The sequence below is a fragment of the Sander lucioperca genome, chromosome 16, assembly GCF_008315115.2.
Source record: "Sander lucioperca isolate FBNREF2018 chromosome 16, SLUC_FBN_1.2, whole genome shotgun sequence".
Lineage (NCBI taxonomy): Eukaryota > Metazoa > Chordata > Actinopteri > Perciformes > Percidae > Sander > Sander lucioperca.
Window position 1 is genome coordinate 20,318,711 of NC_050188.1, and position 24,000 is coordinate 20,342,710.

The window sequence follows — 24,000 nt, forward strand, 5'->3', positions numbered from 1 at the left end:
CTTTACTTTAAGTCGCTTATTAAGTATTTATAAGCAGTATATAAACCATTCAATAAATGGTTTAAATGGTCTATAATATAGTTGTATGCAGATATAAGGACATTTTAAAGTGTTTATTAATGTACAGTATTTGTCATAATATCTATGAAGAAATATTTAAGGCTATATTATTACAACAATAATTTACTGTTTTCTTGTCATCTGTTTATACAGCAGCCTCTGTTTATGGGTACACACACAGGAGGAGTTATAGTTGCTGACAAATACATGAATAAACACATATCTGCTTACAACTACATTATAATGTGTATAAAACCATGTATTACATGTTTGTATATAGCTTATAAATGCTAAATAGGGAGAAATGTTTTTCCTTAAAACTTAAAGGTTTCCCTCCCCAAGTTGGTCCAAGTCCTGAAGTTCTTTGGCACACAGCAAACACGCTTTTCTTTGTCCATTTGCTGTTAAACAGTCTATTTTTGGCCTTAACTTTCTGTGTTTTCAAAGTAAAAAGCAACATTTTGGCAACAGCTTTGTTGCTAGCAGCCAGTGCAACAGCAGTGTCCAACCAGACTGTACAGTGACAAGGACTGCTTATTGGCTGCAGGCAAAGTAAGATAAATATGAATTTGATTTTGGTTCCAGGTGACCATATGCATAATTTATGGGAAAAACTAAAAAAGCTTTGGTTAGGATGAGGCAATCAGAGCTGCTGTCTTCAATTTTGAAATTAGGCTAAGGTTGCCATCTGGGTTATGGCTGGACGTGTAGTTGTTTTGTCTTGTGGAGCCTACAAGAAAATATCTCCTAAATTGGTATGAACTCCTTCTTTTTGGCATCACTGGCCTCCACCTCTCTGTCCAACCAGCTGAGCTAATCAACCACTATGCACTTCTCCTATCTGCTTTCTAAAGGCAATTACCATCGTTAAGAATTTCATAGAGGGCTCATGAAAACTGTGCTCGCTGCTTTTCAAATGATTTCCTACAAAACACTGTGGCACCAAGATGCCTTTCCTCTCCCCATCTTTTTGCCCTCTGTGCTCTTGACGTGTTTCTCTACATCCCCTCATTCATTCTTCCAATACCTCCATCCTAAAAACCTGCAGTTGCTTCTCCTGCTTTCCCCAGTCCTTGTGACTATAAACAAAAACTGTGATTTACTTTGGTACAATATGCATACTTCTTGGGTTCTCTTCTAAAACCACTTTTAACAAATCAGATTTTCCGTGATATAGTATTTGTCACAAGTGTAATCTTTTACAGTCCTTATAACAGTAATTATCCTCAGACAGTGGAGACAGACTCAGAGTGACATACAACTAATGCTAAAAATGTCTCTATTTGCATGTATCAAAAACAGTTGGTGCCACACAGGATAATGTGTTTGTGTTTGTGTGACATCTCTATAAGACAGCACTGTTTCAGTGTGTTTCTCTCCCTCTTTTCTGTGCCCAGGACAACAGTTGGCGAGCTGGTACCCTGGGCATCGGCAAAACACGATGCCACCCTCTTACATTAAAAACGCCTCCAATCACTGATCAGAAAATCTAAATGTGTTATTATTTTTAATATACAACATATGACAGTGCTTACTGTTCTGTGAGAGATTTCAAATAGCCTCAGCGTACATGAATGTAAATCCCTGGAGTAATCACAACACAGTAATTTGTTGTTTTTATGATAAAACTTTTACGATCTTCCTTGAGGACAACAATGTATTCTCGACTTTTTTTGAGATTTAAAATTTTTTCTCCCTCTGCACTATTCTCAGTGGCTTTCCCTCCGTCATTTTTCATCAACAGTCATTTTCTCCGCTTTTTCGATAAAATACTATAACAGAAATTGCTGCCACAAAAGCTTCACCAAAAATACCTATCTTTTGTCCTCATCTCTCTCTCTTATTCTTTTACCATGGAATCTCCTCTGTTGTAATTGCCAGTTTGAGTGAGGAAGTGTTTCTGTCAGTGTTTGCCTGATAGCTCATCTATATATACACACACACACACACACACACACACACACACACTTTTACACACTAACACACAAACAATCCTAGTCACATTACGTATGTGTGCTCACAGAATGTGCAAATGTTGGCACCCACAGGGACATATGCCCGAACACGCACACCTCTGTGTGAAGTAGCTGCCGGTGACAATGAGGGAGCTCTCCATTTCCTCCCTCACTTGTTGCTCTATCTCTCCCTGCTCTCCACCAGGCCAGATGCCTACATATAGTAAGAGTGAGATCCATATTCAGAAACAAGACCCCACAACTGTGATTGTAGAGTCAGGGGGAAAATAGGAATGCAGGATGCTTTGATCGGCTGTCTTTATTTATTTATTTTTCATTTTGGCTTTTAAATGGCACGTGGAGAGAGAATGACAGTATTCAATAAGGGTTTAGTTAGTTTACCACAAATCTTATAGCAGTAATTTTCCAAAACACATCATACATTTTAGGTTTTTGAATGCGTTTTCCCTCCTTCCAGGCACCCCATGGTTTCTAATTAATTCAGCACAGTATGAAAATCAGCAGTTTTATTTTTGAACAAAAGTACATTATCATTGCATGGTAACTAGAGACTTACCAGTAAAATTGCTGAACAGCATCACATTCATAAACTTTTGTTAAGCATCAAAGAATCAAACCTGGAAGACAGACTAGTCAAACGTGTACATTGTCAATAGGATCATGTAAATTTAGATTTGATTATTCAGGAGCCATCTTTCAAGTCTTAGACGTCATGGCTTTCCAACAGTGCATTAATGTAACAAGCTGGGGGATTTTTTTTTTGCATGAATCAAGTGTAGTAAATGGGCTAAAACAAGAAGAAGAATGACGGAGAAAAAATAAAATCTTGTCTGTTCCTATCTTTGTGAACTATGGCGTGTGTTTCTATGAACATCCATATTGATCTCATAGCCGGACAGTTGGAATTTAGTCAGTTTGTCCCTAATCTTTACCTCCATCTCTCCACCTTTCTTGAGCTCTTCCTGATGTATTCACTCACCCTCCCCTCTGCTCTTTAGTTATCTCTTTCTTTAGAGAATTTCTTCTTTCCTTCACTCATCTCTTTGAGAAAACAGGATTGACAGCATCTCTTTCTCTTACCTCTCCATGCCATCATTTGAACCTTCCTTCCATCTATCCTGCTATCGCTTTATAATTCCAATCATTTCAACTTCCATTTTTCCATCCATACTTCTTGCTCCTGTCTTCTCTCCATTCCAGCTTCTATTTCTTTCTACCTCTTCCCTCCATCACTCCCTTCATCGCCTCATCTAGCTCCATCTCTCCATAGACAATCTGCCAGTGCTGTGCCCTCCCAGAGTGATCCCGTTAGATGGCTAATGCTGTGAAAAATGACAGTGAACCGCCGTTTTTACCGCCATCGCCACCGCTTTGGGGCCGCCTGCCGCCTACAGCCTTGTTGCCTGGCAACACCCCAGACAGCTTCTTTCCAAAAGGCGAAGGCGCCTGTCTGCTCTGCTGCGATAGAGACCCGAGCCTAATAAGCATTGTATCTTATTTTGTCTTATCATTTTGTTGTTAGAGACACAAGTTTGCTCGGAGCTGTGACTATGCAAAGAGCACTGATGCAGAATGTGTCTCTCATATTGAATGAACAAAATTATATGCTACAAGTGTGACTTCCCGGAGCATTGTTGTTTGAATAACGGATTGCTCAGCCAAAAGCATAAATATACATAAATGACGAAGATGCAGATGATGCCGTGAAGTCGTCCTGTTCCTTCAAGTCTTTGCACTGAGTAAGTGCAGCACCAATATACAGAAGGGTGACAAATTAAAGGAAATGATGCCTTCACAGTCACCAGAAAAGCCTTCAGTAAGTGAGATTTAGATGGAGCGAGATATATTACGGTACTCTCAATAAATTGAGCATAACATGCATTTAATGTCGCTGTGCATGCGACATATATTAACACATAACCTTGTGATGCTATAGCCTTTACATTAATGTGAAGGCATTCTATTCAGAAGGCATTCTATTCAGTGCAACGGAAATGCTACTATGTCCGACCTAGTTTGAAAAAAAGCCATCCTTTTAACAGACATATCAAGTCAGCAATGTTAGATATTCCATGTTTAAAAAGTATTTTCTTCCATAAATGTACCATATGGAAGACAGAGAGTAAGGCACTGTCCTACACCACAGCTGCTACAGTCCAAAGTGTGCCAGCAGCTTGCAGAATGATTGTCTTTATTGTTTACATATAAAACTGTGTCTCTTCCTGTGACCATAGATGATTTGTACCACTGACTATAGCCCAGTGACTTGGCTATACCAGAGCATCTTATGCATAACTCACGATTTTCTCTTGCTCAGTCCCTACAAATTTCTAAGTTTGAAAATAGATAATACAATATTTTTTTCATGAAGGAGATACCTGTAGCTGTACGATAAAAATGCCATGCATGAGTCTCAGGATCCCTTTTCTGTACTGTGTCAGTTAAATGTGGTCCTTTTATTAAAAAAAAAAAAAAAAGAATGTCTGTGCGTCATCTCTTGCCCCACTTTCCTGTGTTTCCACCTCAATATTCACAAATATGAGTGACATGAGCCACACGGTTACCACGGAAACTCCAAGAGGGTTACAAGAGTGCTTTGTCAAAGTTTGTCAACTCACTGCCATTGAAGCAATCACTCTTTAATGTGTATCTGTAGACATCTGTGTAACTGCATACGTAATCCTTTGCGAGATTGAATGTTGGAAACGAAAGACAGCAAGTGCAAGCAGAATGAGGTATAAAGTGTGAAAGTTGTATTTCCAAGGCAGAGGCATGGGATTTAAAGCTCGAAAACTGTACTATAATATAACGCTTCAAGGATATCCAGAAATGATACGGTATGGGCCCATTTATGTTCATCTCTGTTGGGTGAATCAGTGCAGCTTTTTAAGCACCAATTCCCATTTTAAGTGATCATTCTATAGAGAACCACTAATTTAAATCCATCAAGGTCATAGAGGAAAACATGAATAGCTGCAATTTCCATTAATGGGAGCGGAATGGAGAATATGGGGGACAAAATGTCTAGTGGAAGTGGATTTTGCAGCCCCTAGAGGAGTGTGTAGGTGTGTATTTATTAATGATGAGGGCATTCGAATGAGACACATTAAACAAAGTGCACACTCAGTGTGGTATGTGTGAGGACCGAAACAAAGCTAACATTTCAGTATACTACCTTTCTTCATCTCTCCTCATCTTGCTTTCTGCCTTAAAGGACTTTGCTTATCTACAGAATTTCTGCAAATCAAACACTGTACTGTAGATGCCTGAACACACAAGCACCATCTGCTGAGCCATTAGACGTGTCTTACTGTAAATAAGCCTGAAGAGGCACACGTGCACGCAGCATGGCATTATGCCCAGCCTTGCCCCAGGTGTCTCACAGTTGATGTATTGGTGTGGCCTCAGATTAATCCATGCAGGGCAAACTAATGCTCTTATTAAAGGCTTTTTAAAGCTCTGCCTAACAGAGAGAGTGAGAAAGAGCGAGGAGAGGTGACGTGTTTAGGCGTATTAATATCCACCTCAGGTGCTAATTTGGCCCGTAAGTCACATGTGTCACCATCTGATGTGCAAGACAAGTGGAAATTACAGGAAAGGTAAAGGAATAGAGAGACGGGGGGTGGGATGGAGAGATAGCGTGACAAAGACTGAGTGAGAAACAAGAATGAAAGAAGAAGGTGTAAATCACATTAATGAATAAGCTTCATTAGTCATGCCCATTAGTGTCCTAAGCACGGATTAATTAAACTTTAGCCGACTTTGGAGAAGCCCAGTGGCCAGGATGGGACACAGTTTGATTACACACCTGGAGGTTTGATCACTGACACCCTTCATTCTGACCAGCAGCGGGCAGCCAGTGTACCTTTTGTCCCTGAATGTGAAATTAGAACACGTGCAAAGAGCAAACTAATATGGAAACATTTGCATACTGAGTATTTCTTCCTTTTACTGGTCTACTCTGTTGGTTTTATTGCACCTCAAGGAAATGCTGCCTGTTTCGCTGTTACTGTACACTTACCACTTGCTTCAAATAATTTGTGCTGTCTAATTTATTTTTCCGAAACACAATGTACTTTTTGGAGGGTTGTATTAAATGATCTTCCTGTCTATGTGTTTGTGTTGTCAACAGGCGGACCCCCAAGGCAGAGACATAGCCATCCGTCCCTTCTTGGAGCACTGTGAGAACACCCACATGACCATTTGGCTGGGCATCGTTTATGCCTACAAGGGACTGCTAATGGTGAGAGGAGAGGGTTACAACACAACATTTCATCATGTACTCACAGTCCGGACACACACATAAATGCACACTTACACTATGAATGTACTGTAAAAGGGTATCTGCTGTCTGTTAACAGCCTTATAAATGTGCATTGAGGCTTGCTGCCGTTTCTATAATGCTATTAATGCGCTGTAATGTGTGCCAATATTGAAACTTGAGTATCTACTTTTAAAGACACAGTGAAATGAAACATACATTTTCCAAGTTGTAATCCTGTGTCCCTGTGTGAATTTTTCATTTATCTCCCGTTACATGCTAAATATGTGTAAAAAAAAATTTCATATCAAAATCCCTCTCTTTCCTCTTCCTGTAAAACGGATCTTCTCATCTAACTCTTGGCAAGAAAGTGAATGAGTAAGCGTATTTCCGAAAATGTCAAACTATTCCTTTAAGTTGTGGTGATATCAGTTTAGTCAAGGATCATTATGGGCTATACCTGAGCATGTATCTGAGACACAGGGCTCTAAACAAACTGTAACATACATTAAAATGTTCCATGTCCCCACCACACAGTGTTTTTTTTTTTTTTAAAGGAACACGCCGACTTATTGGGAATTTAGTGTATTCACCGTAACCCCCAGAGTTAGACAAGTCGATACATACCCTTCTCATCAGGCCAGCACAGTACATGCAGGTGAATGGTTCCAGCAATCCTACTGCTCCCAATAAGTGACAAAATAACGCCAACATGTTCCTATTTACATGTTGTGATTTGTATAGTCATAGCGTGTACAAAAAACAACGTAACATGAGACACAGCAATCTTATAACCGTAAACAAACCGGGAACTATATTCTCAGGCGGAAGAATATAGTACTTTGGCGGAATGATTTGCTTTGCAGCAAACCTGTCTGAGAATATAGTTCCCGGTTTGTTTACGGTTAGAATATGGCTGTGTCTCATGTTACGTTGTTTTTTGTACACGCTGTGACTATACAAATCACAACATGTAAATAGGAACATGTTGGCGTTATTTTGTCACTTATTGGGAGCAGTAGGATTGCTGGAACCATTCACCTGCATGTACTGTGATGGGCTGCTGCCTCTGGAGCCATCAGACAGCCTTACAGCACGTACGGAGATGAGAAGGGTATGTATCGACTTGTCTAACTCTGGGGGTTACGGCGAATAAGCTAAATTTCCAATAAGTCGGCGTGTTCCTTTAAACCTCCGTAAAGCAGAAGCAACTGTAAATTATGCAAACCTCACTACATTTATGGAAGGTGAGACAGAGCAGTAAATCATCTTAAGAGAATGCAGAGGATGCTGAGTAAAACACTTTTGTCACTGAGTGAAAATGTTGAAGACAGAGAGATGGAAGGACCAAGAAAATGGTAGGGTAACAAGTGGAAGGGGCTTTAATATAAATAATAAGATGGCAACAAAGAAGTGGAGTCGTAGGAAAAGTTTGTATCAAGTGATTGACAGGAGTCCACATCTGTATGTGGCATAGAGAGGGACGGCAAAGCAAAGAGAAGCATTAAGGCTTGAGGCTCCCTACGAACACACACACACACACACACACACACACACACAGGCTCACATATGAGTACACACATGCACATCACTATCACTTCACATTTGCGAACACACGCTCACACACCTGAGATCTACTAATCATTGATGATTGCTCCTGTAAATCAGCTGCTTGTCATTCCACTAACTCATTTAGACTTTAGGGTAAGCAGGGAGACCACTTTACACACCACGCAGTGAATTATTCAACAGGCGGATGCTGCTGCTGCGACTTTAATGTTCCACCGAACAAACTCTATATAAACGTTTTACAAGCATGAAACCTAAGGCTTTTTTTAAAAGTGTTTCTTGAAGCTAATTCAAATGAGATTTATTTTATTTACAACCTGCACTCCATTTTTGATGATTGAATAAGTCCTGCTTTATTCTGAAAAAAAACAACAACTGATGTTTAGACTAGCAAAAGCAAAATGAAAGAAAACTGCAGTTTCAAATAGTGAGGATGACCAATACTGTTGACTTGCTGTGTGTGCATTGCCCTAGAGAAACCAGTTCAGACTTTCTATAACCAGAAAAAGTTATTCTGAAATGTCTATGTAACCTTTTATTAAACATCTTTTATTAAAAAAAACATATTTTTACTTTTCCCTGACAGTTGTTTGGCTGTTTCTTGGCATGGGAGACCAGGAACGTGAGCATCCCTGCTCTCAATGACAGCAAATACATCGGGATGAGTGTTTACAACGTGGGCATCATGTGCATCATCGGTGCTGCAGTGTCTTTTCTGACAAGAGACCAGCCCAATGTCCAGTTCTGCATTGTGGCACTGGTGATCATCTTTTGCAGCACCATCACACTCTGTCTGGTCTTCGTTCCCAAGGTCAGTTTTTTCTTTTGTAAACGAGAAGAGTGCATGCACGGGCACAGGTGGATTACTCTGCATTGCCAAAAACTAGTAGACTACTACTAGAGTGCTTAATTATAACCATATTCACATCCCACACTTCACTATGTCCCACATCCAAAAAACGCAGTGTAAACAGTTATGTGTAGTTTTTTTTGCCCATGATATTATATCCTAGAGTGCAGCTGTGATTAATACCCATAACCCCTCTCCCAGTTCATCACCATGAGAACCAACCCAGACGCAGCCACCCAGAACCGGAGGTTAAAGTTCACCCAGAACCAGAAGAAGGAAGACTCCAAGACCTCCACCTCAGTCACCAGTGTCAATCAGGCTAACACTTCGCGACTGGATGGGCTTCAAACTGATAACCACCGTCTCCGCATGAGGATAACGGAGGTCTGAGCCGATGAATTCATGTTGTACTTCTTTTTTTTCCGTGCATCTTCACCATTATTTTACAAGACAGGACGACGGTGCAGTGGGTGGCAGGGTTTTTAATGCAACAGTGGGATAAGGAGAGGCTTTTAAGCGTGATTGAAGAAACAGTAATAGAGCACAAGTTCTACAAGAGAAGGAAAAAAAAGCAAATTGTTTAAGTTCACTGAACTTTAAAAGTAAAAAACTAGCTCTTCTTTAGGCAGTTTATTTTCATATGTAATTTAATTAATTCTTAATAAAATGTTGGTAAATTGTTAAAAGCAACTCTGATCTCTTCAAGAGATTGTGTTGTCACTGAGCAGGCTACACTGTACCTTTTCTTTTATTCATTTCGTAAAAATGTTCACTTTTACTGACATTGAGTGACATTGGAAAAAAATCACCTTGGCTTTTTACCAGATCTCTCAGTGGTGTATAACTGCTGTATGTTTTTGTTTTTGTTCCTGATTGTGGCAAATGAGGAGCTACTCAGACACTCTTAGAGGACAAGAAAAGTTATTACGTCTTTGGCAATCAGCAGTTGTTTCCCTTCTTCACTGTGTTTTGAAATGTAAAGAAGTGTTTGTTATCCATAGATCAGACTCCACACTGGGTAATATTTGGCTGATAGCCATGTAGCCTACTTGAGCTAGATTGTATGTGATGTTATGTAATTAAAGATTTTTCAGTTTTTAGTTCATAATGTACTTACTCTACTTTATCATTTATTTAACCCACTTTAAAAAAAACAACAACCATAAATGTATGGGTTTTTTTGTTTTTCTGTTTAAAAAGCTGGACAAGGAGCTGGAAGAAGTGACCATGCAGCTGCAGGACACCCCCGAGAAAACTCCCTACATCAAACAGAACCATTACCCGGATGCCAACAACATTCTCAGCATACGCAACTTCACAGACGGCAAAGGTGAGAAATTAGCTGAATGCTTCCATTTAGCCCTTCGTCATACTCTCTATCTAAAAAAAACACATAACTTACTCTCATGAAGTGTCGGTGCTTTCCATTACAGTCGGTACATTTATACAATCTATGGGTACAGCCCCCGTTATTATGGAACCCACGGCAGTTCTAGGCAAGACCTACCCTTCAATAGCATTCACGCACTACGATTGGCCAGTTGCCGTGCTCGTGCGAGGTAACGGAACCCGATTTGTTCAGGTCCTATCCCCTGACCAATCGGCTATCCTAACCATAAAGCAACACCAGGTAACTTTTCCCGCTTCGGTCCCGCGGAATTGTCCATTACATTACATTGTCCAGTTCATTCGAACTATAGATCCGCTACCCGATCTGGCAAACTTGCATAATGTAATGTAATGGACAATTCCCTTTCCAACCTGTAGGGGGACTGAAGCAGGAAAAGTTCTCTAGTGTTGCTTTAACTACTCGATGTCAATGCCTAACCTCAACCAATCGGGTTGCTTCGTAGGGCGGGTCTTGCCTAGAACTGCAGTGGGTTCCATAATTGCGCGTACAGCACATGTAAAATCCAAGATGGTGTATAATTTCTTTCTTACTCACTGACTGGAGCTGCTCAGCGGGATGTGCTCAATGCTGCTACTGGTGGCTGAAAACTAGATTGCAGCAGTTTGTGAAGATTCAACCAAGAATGAGCAGCTCAGTATGAGGCAATTCAGTCTGTCTCACTTTTTAGTTTTAATATAATATAATAAGTCTACCGCTGTAATGAGGTTTTTTGCATATATTTCTGTTTCATGTGTGTGTGACGTTTTCATATTCAGTGGCTTTAGTAAAGGATTTTAATGCTGCTTTCAGAGCAGCAGCTTGATGGAATGTCATGACGTTTTTTTCTTCCACTGCTGGAGCTCCTGTCAGCTGCAGGTAAAGAAAGGGACACATGAGTACTCTGTGTGACAGCAAGTCTGTGGCGTCTATGAATAGAAAGAATTAGCTACACTACCTGCATACTCCACTACTGCTTAGCAAGTTTTACTCATGCTGTAGTTGCACTTATCAACTCTCCCACCTTTTATTATTAAGCCCAAAGTGGGTCCACACTGATTTTGCATCTAAGTATTTGGTGTGTGGGATGTTGTTTGCTTTGTGTTGAACAATGTACTTGAATAAACAGTAGAAAGAATATTTAAAAAGTGAGGAGGAGGCAGTTAAGGTAAACTATGATTGGGTGAGACAAGCATATGGAAACACAAGTAGTAAACTACCAAATGCTAATATATAAAGATACATGTCATATCTGTCTTTTCCAGTGGAGAGAGCCTGTGTCGTTGATCCTCCCAACGTATGCCCGATACAGGCTGTTTGAATTGATGCAGCTGAATCTTAGACATTATGAAGCCGTGGTCCTCAACTTGAATCAGTGAATCGTTACACCCCAGCAGCATTTGCATTAGGCACCTTTTAAACACGACGTAGGGTGATGGTGATGTACAGCAGCCAGTTTCAGCACGTCTGATGCACACGCCAACACAAAGCTGCTCTCAGGGGTGTCTAATGGATCTGTCTGAGTTTGGGAAGGTAAAAGAGTGAAACAGCTGTGCTCATTCTGTGGATTGGTAGCAGAGCGCGTTGGAATTGTTTGAGAAGTTCCTCATCTGTGAAAGTTCATAGTTACGCAACGATGATGATGACGACAATAGTCAGTACATTCACAAAGCAACGTGCCTAATGCTTCTTCTTCTTCTTTGTTTCTTAGTTTGTCCTCTGCTTTCTTCTGTTTCTCTTTCTTCTCTGCCTCTCATCTTTTGCATGTGCACACACAAATACACAACAGACACACGTCCTCCTGTTATAGCCTTGTTAGGTATTCTTACAAGGATAGATTTTAAAAGAACAATGTGTCTGTGTTGTCGCACACACAATTGGTTGATGGAGCAGCTCATTGTTGTCTTTTTATGGAACGCAGAGAGCTAGCAGTCAGTGCCAAGATTATTTTGATTAGTAGATAATTAGTAAATGAGCTACCATCTGTGAGATTTTTTTGATCGTCTTATATTTATCCTTTAAAGAACCCAAACCAGAATACTCTCAGCTAGCCATGATATTTTTTATTGAATGTAAGATGTTACAAGTACCTGCATTGGCTCAGTGCACTGGATGCATTAGATTTTTTTTTATAGATTATATTTCCGAATCATTGAAAGAAACATTTGTGTCATATTACCTGAAGATAATTAGCTTGCATAATTTGAGCAAAAACATTCTCACATTTTTCATTTGTTGAGAGTGATCTCTCTAAAGTACTGGCTGCAGCTGGCGGCTGATATCACTAGTGAACTAAAATTCAAATGGTGTGGGGTTGTAAAAATAAATCTATTTTAGACTGAAGCTTCGTTTGCGCCGTCTTGGTTAGGTTTTTAAGAGAGAACAGAGATAAATATAGCCAGACACTTTTTTGTATGAATATTAATTTACAGAGAGATGTTTATCGAAAAAGAAAAAATAATGTGATCAACAATCTATATATTTATTCTATAAATTCAGATTTAGATTTCTAAATACAGTCAGATTTACAAACCTGTGTTGGGAAAAGGAACAAATGCTTTCCTTTCACCTTTCCCACCAGTTGAAGTTAGCAGCAACAAGGACCGGAGCGCATGGGGAATAGTTCATTTTTTAATTGGGGAACAATTAAGAAAAATACAGAAACACTTCCTAAATAAACTTCACTTCTCACTTCTAGCCATCAACTGCTCATTTTCATATTTCCCTCAGCAGAAAACAAAAATATGCTGATGCTGGTAGAGAAATGATCCTTTTAATGAGTGAATATTGTTAAATAATCCAGTTTCTGCTTGAGGCATAGGGATCAGATGGGCTGGCTTATTCATTATATAGGCGTATTCCTGCTCCTGTCATCAAGTAATGTTTTACAGACAGAATTAAAACTCAGTAGAGCCTCAATAGCTCTCTCAAAACAAGAATCTAATATTTAGCGATAGACTGATCATGCTGTCACTTTTTTTTTTTTAATTCACAGAGAGTTATTAGGTTGTTGAAGTGTTCACGATAATGGTCTTTCGAGGAGAGAAGGAGAAAGACCACAGGTCATTAAGCCTCCTTTAAAGATCACCAGCATGTGAACTTTTCCAAGCCTCAATCTGCTTGTGCTTGACAATCATCAGTGGTGGAATGTAACGAAGTACAAATATTTCGTTACTGTACTTAAGTACATTTTTCACGTATCTGTACTTTACTTAAGTAGAATCAATTGTGCATACTTTTGACTTTTACTTTGTTACATTTTGCAGCAATTATCTATACTTTCTACTCCACTACATTTCTACAACGTTCCGTTACATTTTCGTTACATTTTCTGATCAGTTTTTCCCCCTGCCAAAACGTCTTCCTGACCGTCACACGTTTGCAGTCCGCAGGGAAGCCTAAGCAGCAGCTCCTGCACCGCCACGCCACGCCAAGACCCGCCCTTCAATAGCGTTTATTGGCCAGGCGCGTACCGCTCCCAGTACTACCGCTGCTCCCGTTACTGCTGCTGCTCCCGATACTCTGCTTGGTCATATGTGAAGCATCAGTTCACGTAAGGTTAATATACAACCCGTATATTTATCTTAACAACACTCCCGGTCCTCCTCAGCTGTGAAGCTTGTTGTCCAAGCCTGTGTGTTCTCGCTAGATAAATGTGTGCAGCATTCATTGTCCCGTGGGAAATAATGCAAAGTCGAGCTTCATGCAGATCACCCTGATAGATAACCAGAATTGTAAATCAGAATGTAAACTGGGCCACAGATAGTAAGCACAATTAAATTAACCTAAAACTAACTTGATTAAAATGCCACAGCCCATAGGCCTACTGTTTTTTTTTAATTATTAGAATATAGACATTAAGAGAATAAATCGTTATGCAAGTACTTTTACTTTTAATACTTAAAGTACATTTAAAATCAGGTACTTTTTACTTTTACTTAAGTAGGGTTGCCAGTGTGGTACTTCTACTTTTACTAAAGTAAATATGCCTCTGCTTTTACTTAAGTACTGAGATTCAGTACTTCCTCCACCACTGACAGTCATCATCATCACCAGCTTCTAACTGCAGTCATCAGTATTCATAAGAAAGCTGGTCTAAATGTATTGGGGGCCGTGAATGAGTTGCTGTTATAAGAGTAGAACGCCATGTCAACAGTGATTACGCTCACTGAGAAGTAACACTCCCCCCCCCCTTCTCTCTCTATCTCTCTCTCTCTGGCTGTCTTTGTGATGGAGAACACCCGTGGATGACAGTTAAGGTGTAGTTTTCTGATGAGACTTGATTTTAGTCAGACAAGTTAGATGTTTCCTTATACCATACAGCAGTAATTCCTTTGCATTTGGACAGTTTGTGTAGATGTACTGTTGAATCCATTAACTGCAGATTAGCTAATCATAGTCAAACCCAAGACGCAGGTAAACTAAGCAGCTGCTTTGAGCTCACATCGTCATTTAATTTAAGTAAAATATCACACTTTTTGTTTTAATGTCTGCACTCTCAATAACTGTGGAACTATGATGAACAGAAGTGGAGTTTTTCCAGGTTATTTACATAATTTATTCTTGTTCCACATATTTGCACATTCAAACCTTCTAAAGTCTTATTGTAAAGTAAAATTCTTTGGCTGGCCCTGGTGTCTATTGATATTTGAAAAGAAAATTCATCAACCTAATACCTTCTTTAAGGCACATATTCTGAATCCATTATGAAGTGTATAAATATCTGTGTCTATACTTTTAACACAGCTCTGAGAGCTACTAGCTAGGTTAGGCTTTTTATCAAAATGCAAAGAGGACTAGTCTGCTCGAAAATAGTTCAGCAAGCTCAGATGTCCAATCGGGGCATGGAGTGCTGCTGTGATCAGTGAATCAGGTCAGCAAGTGCTGGGAAATCTGGGACATCTGGAGAGAAAACTGTTAGGTGGAAAAAAGATAACATTACTCCCCAGGTGCAATTTTAAAAAACTCATAATGTTGTTTACTACAATTCTTATTGTGTTTTTGCCTCATTGTCTGCCCCTGCAACATCTGGAGAATGCACAAATCATGTTGGGGAGTCTTTTCTTTGTCCCCTCCACCTTCCTCTCTTTTCTTTCTTACTTTGATGTTTTCTTTCTTCTGTTCATACATTTTTAATTTATCTCACACAGGTGTCAGGTTATTTTTTTTTACCTGTGCTTTAAATAACACCCATTTTATGTGATGCATATGTGATGTGATTGGATTATGCAATAAAGAAACTGACTGGTTTAAAGTCAGTTGGTAGACACCGTTGATGATTTGTTAGATTACTATTATGACAAAGACAAAGGTGTCACATTTGGGCTGTTTTGTTAAGGCAAGTTTTTTTTGGCAGGGGCCATTTCCCCTTGGTATGGTCGGTAGGAGTGACTTTACCTTCGTGGTGTGAATGTTCTGTATGCAGTGAAAACACATCTGCATTGATATAAACCATCTCAAACCAGGAAATCCATTCAATTGGTAGGTGCATATTGGCAGATTTGTATTGCTTTTTGCATGGCATCATCAAAGATCAATGTAAGAGCATAAAAAACAAGAAGTACAATCCACGCTCATGACTTCCACACCTCCTAAAAATGTTCCTAAAAAAATCATGTCAAGTCATGTCTCAGGTGCCATGCACGTGCGACTTACGAGACTTATAGGACCTGAGCAGCCTATTTGATACAGCCCATCATTTTTTTATGATGCCTACATGTGTTTTCAATGCAGATGGAGAGAAGTCAATACTGAAGAACCACCTTGAACAGAAGCCTCAGGCGCAGTGGGGCTCCATGGATCCTTCCAGAATTAACAGAGGTCCCCTGGAGGATATCAACTCACCCGAACAGTGAGCTCTTTCATTTCTTAAGCACTTCTACCCCTGTGTCCTTCTCCCCTCTGTCTTGTCAGCTTTCTCACCAGACTACACGTCACACGTATCGCAACCACCAGCAGCTCGCAGGCGGTTGCTTTGGCAACAGAGCCCTGTGAAAGCATGGACCGGTTCTGTACTTTTCTCTCCCACGCACATTAGCAAACATATAACCACATAGAGTGTATGTGTATTCTCCCACTCTGCTGGACTTACTGCAGCATATATACTTACAGTCAAACACATATGAACACAAAGACATGTGCATGTACAGTAAGCATACATAGACATGCAGCTGATTGATAAGTTGTACCAACCTGTAAAAGAAAATGGTCTTCGACACTCATGTGACCAATACTGATCTACATTCACTTACTATTTATAAGGAAGCAAAGCTGTGGGGTGTTGACTTCATCAATACCGGGGGGGGGGGCACTTCATGCATCATTGAGAGCTCTCTCTCCCACATCCCATTGATGGAGAAGGGAGAGACAGCAGACAAGGGGGTAAAATACTGGAGAGAGGGCAGTTACAGAGAGAAGTTGGATTAAAGAAAAGGATGTTTAGATAGTAAAGAGAAACAGAGTTAAGGAGGACGAGAGAAAGAAAGAGGTAGAGACTTACAGAGGCTTATGTAACCAGTGATTTACAGCTCGCATTGGAAGCAGCTCTGAAAATAGACAGGGAGGAGAACAGAAGTAAAGGAACACTCGGAGCTATTCCCATGCCACATAAATGTTTGATCACATGGAGGGAAGAGAGATGAAGAGGCAGCGAGAGAGAAAGTGAAAGAAAAGAAAATATAAAGAGGTGAGAAAAGAGGTATGATGAGAGTAAAGGTAGAGGAGGACGAATGCTAACACTTTGTGAAATGTCGAATCCTGACAGAAGTCACACACCAATTGCATGTTGTTAAATGTAGTGTCTGTGTCATATATGATCCACCCAAAAAAAATTCCATGAGCAAGGAAGATTGTGTTTCCATCAAGTAGAACAGGTCAGGATAACTGACTGGGCCTGAGGACCATTAATATTTCAAAGTTCTCCTAATTAAGACATTTTTTTAGTCTATCACTGAATGAGCTTGGATTACATTCCCCCCTCTGAATTTTTTTACATAACTGGCATTTGTTGAACTGTTTTGCGAACTGTCACATCAGGCGGAAGGATGAAATGTTCTTTTTGTCAGATGATCCCAGAAGCTGAGAGGCACGGTGGATTAGGGGTTTAGTAAGGAGCAGTGAAGAAGGGAATGAGGTTGCTATAGGTTGCTATAGCTGTAGGTTGAATACAGGAAAAACAATTAGAATGAGGACTTGTGTGAACTATACTTTGCCTGTTTGTTGTGATCCATCTTTGGTATGTTACTGTCAGGTTTTATCACTGAAGCTTGTTGCGATTACATTAATACTTAATTTAAACAGTGCTGAACAAAAATTGTGAAAATCTTAATTGTAAACTAGGCAGGTCCACTACATGTGCCACTTCTGGGCTGGGATTGAATCCCACCAAACCATTGTCCCTTGTGTCTTTGTCAGTACTTTGCAATAAATAAACTATACTTGAGGTGAGTATTGATAAGCAGTGGGCATATTGGCGCAGAGTTTGACTACTTTATATACAATAGGGTATTGTAATTTATAGATAATAATTAATACATAATGTTTTCTTATTTTATGTCATGCAGTAAATGTTAAAAATCTGACCTGGTATCCCACATAATCACATTCACATTGGATTTTGCAGCGCTTTTACATTAAAAGTGTTCGGTGCCAGTGCAAGTTTTGTGCCCTTTATGTAGGTGGGCGGAAAGTAAGGATGTGGAGGTCAGGGTGGTAAATGGGGGTGTAGCGCTTCCAACTTTTATGCTGGTGACCAGAGTTTCCATCCTGTCACAGACCCACAATTAATGTTTTAATTATTGGCAGTAGGGTTGGTTAAATTCTAACATTCAAAGTGACTAGTGACTACAGCTTTTAGAAATTTGTGGAGTAAAAAGTCACAAAGAAATTCAAATATGCATGTGAAGTACCTCAAAACTATAATTAAGTACTACTACTTGAGTAAATGTACTTACTTACTCTCTATCTCTGTTTCATTGTAACTTTCTGCAGCATACAGCGTCGACTGTCCTTGCAGCTGCCCATCCTGCACCATGCCTACTTACCTTCCATAGGAGGGGTTGATGCCAGCTGCACCAGCCCCAACGGTAGCCCTGGTTCTAGCCCACGGCACAGACACATGCCCCCTTCCTACCGGGTAATGGTCTCTGGTCTGTGAGCTTCATTCACTCCCCCACCTGGCTTTTTGCAGAGGAGACATATATGGTTCTTTTTTTCTACAACAAATAGACTGATATCATCAGCGTATGTGCGTAGTTTGTCTCGGAACAAGGTGGACCAGGAAAGAAGAGAGGGAGGGGGGAGGGGGAGGGCGAATTTCACTCTTTGTACCTCTTCACCCCGGCCTCTCTTGAGAACAAAAGCCCTCAGTCAGGAAGGGGTGAGAGGAGAGAGAGTGGGCACTGGATGACCCCTTACAAACTCCCAAGATTCACAGCAATGTCCCCTTGTTCATCTGCTCCCCTTGCCTAGGCATATACACAGTCGAACAAACATACATTAATACACACACATGCACACACACTGACACCCCAATAGCAGAGCAGTGGTGGACAAGCCCTGACCTGACGTGTAGCCTTATCTGCTTCAGAGGGGATTGTGCTCCTGTTCCTTATCTGTTGTATGTATGTGCTCGCGGCTATGTGTGAGCTTGTCATCTAACTTGAGTATTTCACTGCTTCAGTGACTGGATACCAGAAATGTGGAATTTACAAGACCCAACAAAGGAAATCTTCCACTTTACCCCCCGTCCCCTTTCCCATTCTTGTGGAGACATGTAAATATCATCATTTCTGACTTTGATGTACTGTACGCTTTGTATATTCTGTGAATGGACAATTAAAGGGTTTCTAAGTGTAGAACTTGTAACAGAGGCAGGAAATCGTGACATGGCACCCTACAAAGAATTAGAAATACGTATGAAAGAGAGCAGAATTGGTTGGTGTAACTGTTGATAAATTAGCTTATGGGCAGCAAAGATAAGATACATCAAAGTTTGAGTGTCACAGAATATGAAAAAGCACCAGGGGCCCGTAACCTGGAGAAAGACACACATGGCTCTTTTTTCCACTTGCTTTTCCACTGCTAAATTTGCACCTTTGGATCTTATCAGAGATTTCACATTAGACTTTGCATAGGCCTTTCATAATTTACAACTTGCTTAATATGTCCTCAGAAAGCATGTTATACAGAATATTGATGCTATGCCTTTTATCAGGTCTCCAAGGCTGCATATTGTTAGAAAATAGAGCTACAAGGCACCACAAGAGTGTTCCACAGTTATTTATGTGTGTTATATGCCAAGAAATGCACACATTCAGATGTACACTTAAAACACAAGAGAGCACCTTATGAAAGTAGGTGCTTTTCAGACATGGCATTAGTGACGGCCTGGTCATATTGATCCCCACAGAGATGTCCATCTGTTCTAACCCTCACAGCTAACCAGCACAGACACGGGCGATGGGGTTCATGTCAACGGCAAAAGGGCACAATGACTTCTTCGGAAGAAATAACACAAAGAAGTGATACTGGAAAGGATGTAGGTCTACTAGTTCCACAGCTAGTTTGGATTAAACGGTTGACCTGAATTTCCACGAGAGGTAGTAAAGACAATGAATACACGGGAGCCTGGTGTAATAAGCCCTAACCAGCTGTAGCTTTCAGTTCCACGACGTGATGACACTACTGCTGGCCACAGTGATAGAGCATAAAACACAGACACAGGGCTTTCTGTCATATTGAGTGTCAAGAAAAATCACTCCACACTTAGCAACAGTGAACATACCTCAGTTGCTATGGAAATGTAATTCAGTGCTGTTGAACTCAGCCCAAGAAGGCTGCAATGAGCAAAACGGCCATCAACTCAGTGTCGTCCTTTTTTTTTTTTTTTTTAAACTGTCCTCATGCAGGAGAAAAGCAAACAGGGACTCCGGACAAAAAAAAGGACTTTTTATGGAGTGTGAGAAGGTTTGTTCTTAGCATATGTTTCACCATTGGTGTCTTGGTTTTTAGTTTTTAAGGCGTTTGTTGAACGCTGTGCCTGTTGTCTTATATTGTAGCCTGCAGGACCCACAGTACATAAATAAGGTGAAATTGGCACTGACCCAGCAAACTACAACATTGGCCACACATCTGTAAATTGAACGTGTCATAGATTTATTTAAATGTAATGCCTCAATGCATGGGACAGTTTGGGAGAACTTGGTGAAAGCTCCACTTCAGCTGGAGTCGATTTCCTCTGCAAGCTGATGTCTGATCATAAACACTGTCTTTAGTTAAAAGGCCAGTCAATGGATACGGAGTTTGAGAGTCGGAGACAAGCTAGCAGAGATCCACCTGCTATTGGACATATCAGGGTGACTTCCCATGAGAGCTCCTCTCCTTCCAGCCCCTGCTGAGCACAGGAGCAGGGAAACCCGAGCACACAACCTTCAAGGAGTCACGGCTTCTCCCGCACCTTTGCCAACCAGAGAATCATGTGAGTGAGAGACATTGCCAGAGGGTTCATTCTTCCTTCAGGAGAAGAGAAACCAACTGCACATTTTATATAATACATTATATGTGATTGTGTACAATTTGCTGATACCCCGATGATGGTGCCCATGTATGGAATACTTGGTATTTGGCTCTCTCAAGACGGCATGAAATGAAATGTATACTTCACAGTTACCTCTGTTTTTGCAACTGTTGTGACAAATCCACTCTGTTGTTTCATCCTCTCACCTACAATTTGATTTGATGTTCTTTTAACCTGTTGATCAGCTCCCACGTGTCAATGCCAAGATTCTCAGTGGACAAACTCAACATCACATTGAGAATGCTACTGGTTTAGCAGTTATTCACTGAGGGCAATAAAGTGAAAGTAGTAGCAAACGATCAATCCTAATAACCCACTCCTGGTATTTCCCAAATTACAAAATTACTTCTTTTTTTTTTTAGTCCATCTAAAATGCCAAATGCAGATCATCAGCTTTTATTTTTTATGTGCCCTGATTTCTTATATTAAGATTAATTTCAGTTTTTTTTTTTCAACATGGATGAAAAAATTGGTAAAATGCAAATTTTGGTAGGTCAAGGGCTCATAATTTCCTGTAATAAATAAAGTCATGTCGATGGTTCGTATTTGCCACAGGTCTTTTTACCTTTTCAGTTAGCAGATCAAAGTGACATATACGTATATAATTATATCTTTGTATGTGTCATCATCAGGGTTTCTGGAGAACACGGAACATACATGTCCAAAAATATAACAATATGACGTATATATTTAGTGGAAAAACACACAGGTCCATACTGTTACTGTTTTGTCAGTATGATATGTGGTATCACATGAAGTTAAGTTCAATTAAGAGTTTATAAACAGAAAACAAAAACCTACGTTAAATGCAACATGTTCAAGAGGGGCAATAACTTGTTTTCTTATTACAAAAAGAATGGAGAACGCTATATATATGTAAAAGATCTTTACGTACATTCTCATTTTTACATAGGAAAGATTTCACGACTACGCCACAAGGATACTTGGAGTTCTTTTTTTTTAATTTAAAGTATCTGTAACTATGTTATGTACAGATGAGGTATAGATATGAAAAAGTTGTATAAAATAAGTATCACACTTGCAACACCTGAACATTTTTGGAGCCATTAGTTGTTATGGGGGGATTTGAATAGCATTCTTCTTTTATTGTCTGAATGTTATGGACAGCCTTTACTTTTCACATCATCATTAAATAAAGTGAGACTGAAAATAATCTTTGATGTATTAGAATCATTCATGTGGTTCTCCAGTATGTTTGCATACATAATGTTGATTTAAAGGCAGTCAGTCAATGAAGAAATCAGTCCACAATCTGCGCTTTTAAAGTTGCTAAAGATAAAATCAGCAAAATGTCACTCTTTAGTAGCATCTAGTTTACCTTGCACGGCAGCTGGAGTCTTGCGATATCACGAGATCATGGGAGAATCGCGGAATCAAATGTCACACAAAAATCCATCTTGTCAGGTTAAAGTAATGTGTTTTTTGTCTGAATAGCAGCGACCGAACCAATCGGCGTCCGGTGAGGCGCTACTGGCCGCTACAGGCGTGGTTTAGGTGTGTGTGTGACACCTGCATGTGTTCGTTCAAAACAACAATGCCGGACGTGATTGACAGATGGTTCATCCAATCACCTGGCCAGGTATTTATGAAAGTGCCTGCCCTTTTCCAGACTTGCCATAGTAGGAAAAGTACAAGTGTTACTAATAACAGTAACAATGGCTCTGTTCTTTTCAAGTTTCCCAGTAAGTTATGGTAGTATGACAGTGAGCCAGCATGTACAATAGCAGGATCCTAAAACCGAAGCAGCTAAATGGAGTTCAGCCATTATTCATTTTTGTGATTTACACCTGTGTTTTTCCTTCAGTGGCATTTTAAAATGTCTGTTCTGATGAGTACAACTACTGACAGACAGAAAAAGAACAAAATCATGTTTACTCTTTGTTAGAATTTGTGTTAGTTTCTTAGTTTGTAGTATGAATGTCAATCTTGCTGCTATGAAGACATTTAATAAAACACCTCCACTGTTTACCCACTGGACACAGAAAGAATTACTTTAATGTGTGTAGTGTGGCTTGCCTTGAGGTAAGATAAAACACACACACTGTTAAGTGGCATTACAAAGCCTTTTTTGTGCCCATAATGCTGATGCTGCTGAGGCAAAAATCTTGATCTCTCACTTCAAAGGCAGAAAACTAAAAATGGAGGCAAGTGCACCCATGTGATACACTGGCCAGTCAACATCAAGGATCTTAATTAGCACACCAAAAGGCACACACAGCAAGCAGGCTGCCTATCGCCCTCACACACTGTGAAGAAAAAATAAATTTGTAATATAAAGCCTTGTATGTTGAGAGGTCGATAAATAATTGAATTGTAAGGAGGAACCCAGAGGCAAACAGGATGGAGGGGATGAGTGTGTGTCTGAGTGGGTTACTGAAAGTGTCACTGTGTTTGCATCCGCATTTGTGTGTCATTCATGTCTGTGAGAATGCACGTGTCCTGATGTCAGAGCTTTTCTTCATCCTCACTTTCAAATATTTAGTATGTGGATGCTAGACGTGGTTGCAAACTGTGTTCCTCATGGAGAAGCAGTGCAGCAGCTGGCTGGAACTGTGGCTGACTAAATCCTCCGCTGTCATCTGGCTGTATGTAACAGACACTGTACATATGCTGGAATTTACTTGAAGTGGTCCATTAGAGGGTCTTCCTTACAAATCAAAGAGCTAAGACAACAACCCTCCTGCTGGAGGATAACAACCCTGCAACCTGAACGTTGTTCTTATTGTATTATTGGCTTTAAACATTTCCATAAAGCATCAGGAAATTATTTATTAACCATTAATAAAGCCATCAATTACAAACCCTTTAGAAAGGGAGAGTTGTTAGAAAGTAAAACTGCGCAAGTTTTTGCGAGTTTTTTCTGCTTCTGCTATAATACAATTAAGATTAATGGAATTCTGTTAGTGGTGCTCACAGCTTTGAAAAATGACATTTAAAATATTCAGCAGCAACTTTTCTCCGGACAGTCCACTGACTTTACTGTGCAAAGTTTTCAGTGGAACTACTTTCTACTGATGCAATAGTCACCATAAAACCTTTTTCTTTTTATTGTAAATATACATTTCCAATGCTGTGACCAGCAGAAATCTAAAAAGATGGGCACATATCAGAACATATAAATCCTTTAATTAGCAGATTGTGTTGTAGTCAAGACCACCTAAACCGAGACCAAGTTAAGAGCAAGACCAGACCAGTGCGAGTCCCACACTGCATGACACACTTACAATAAAATGTGGAACATGTACTGTAAACCATAGGCACTCCTCATATTGATCTGAAAGATCCACATTCTGAAAAAAA

At 40.0% G+C, this 24,000-nt stretch overlaps 1 protein-coding gene across 2 annotated transcripts in view; it reads left to right on the top strand.

Moving 5' to 3' along the window:
• Positions 1–21,854, top strand: part of gabbr2 (gamma-aminobutyric acid (GABA) B receptor, 2) — a 190,526-nt gene extending 168,672 nt beyond the window's left edge. For both annotated transcript variants that reach the window (XM_031323135.2, XM_031323134.2), the window contains 6 exons: positions 6,169–6,279; positions 8,453–8,677; positions 8,918–9,100; positions 9,917–10,046; positions 15,837–15,954; positions 18,093–21,854. In XM_031323135.2, the coding sequence (XP_031178995.1) occupies positions 6,169–6,279; positions 8,453–8,677; positions 8,918–9,100; positions 9,917–10,046; positions 15,837–15,954; positions 18,093–18,258 (933 nt within the window). In that variant the 3' untranslated portion in view covers positions 18,259–21,854. The remainder of the gene's footprint in view (positions 1–6,168; positions 6,280–8,452; positions 8,678–8,917; positions 9,101–9,916; positions 10,047–15,836; positions 15,955–18,092) is intronic.
• Positions 21,855–24,000: the final 2,146 nt, after the last annotated feature.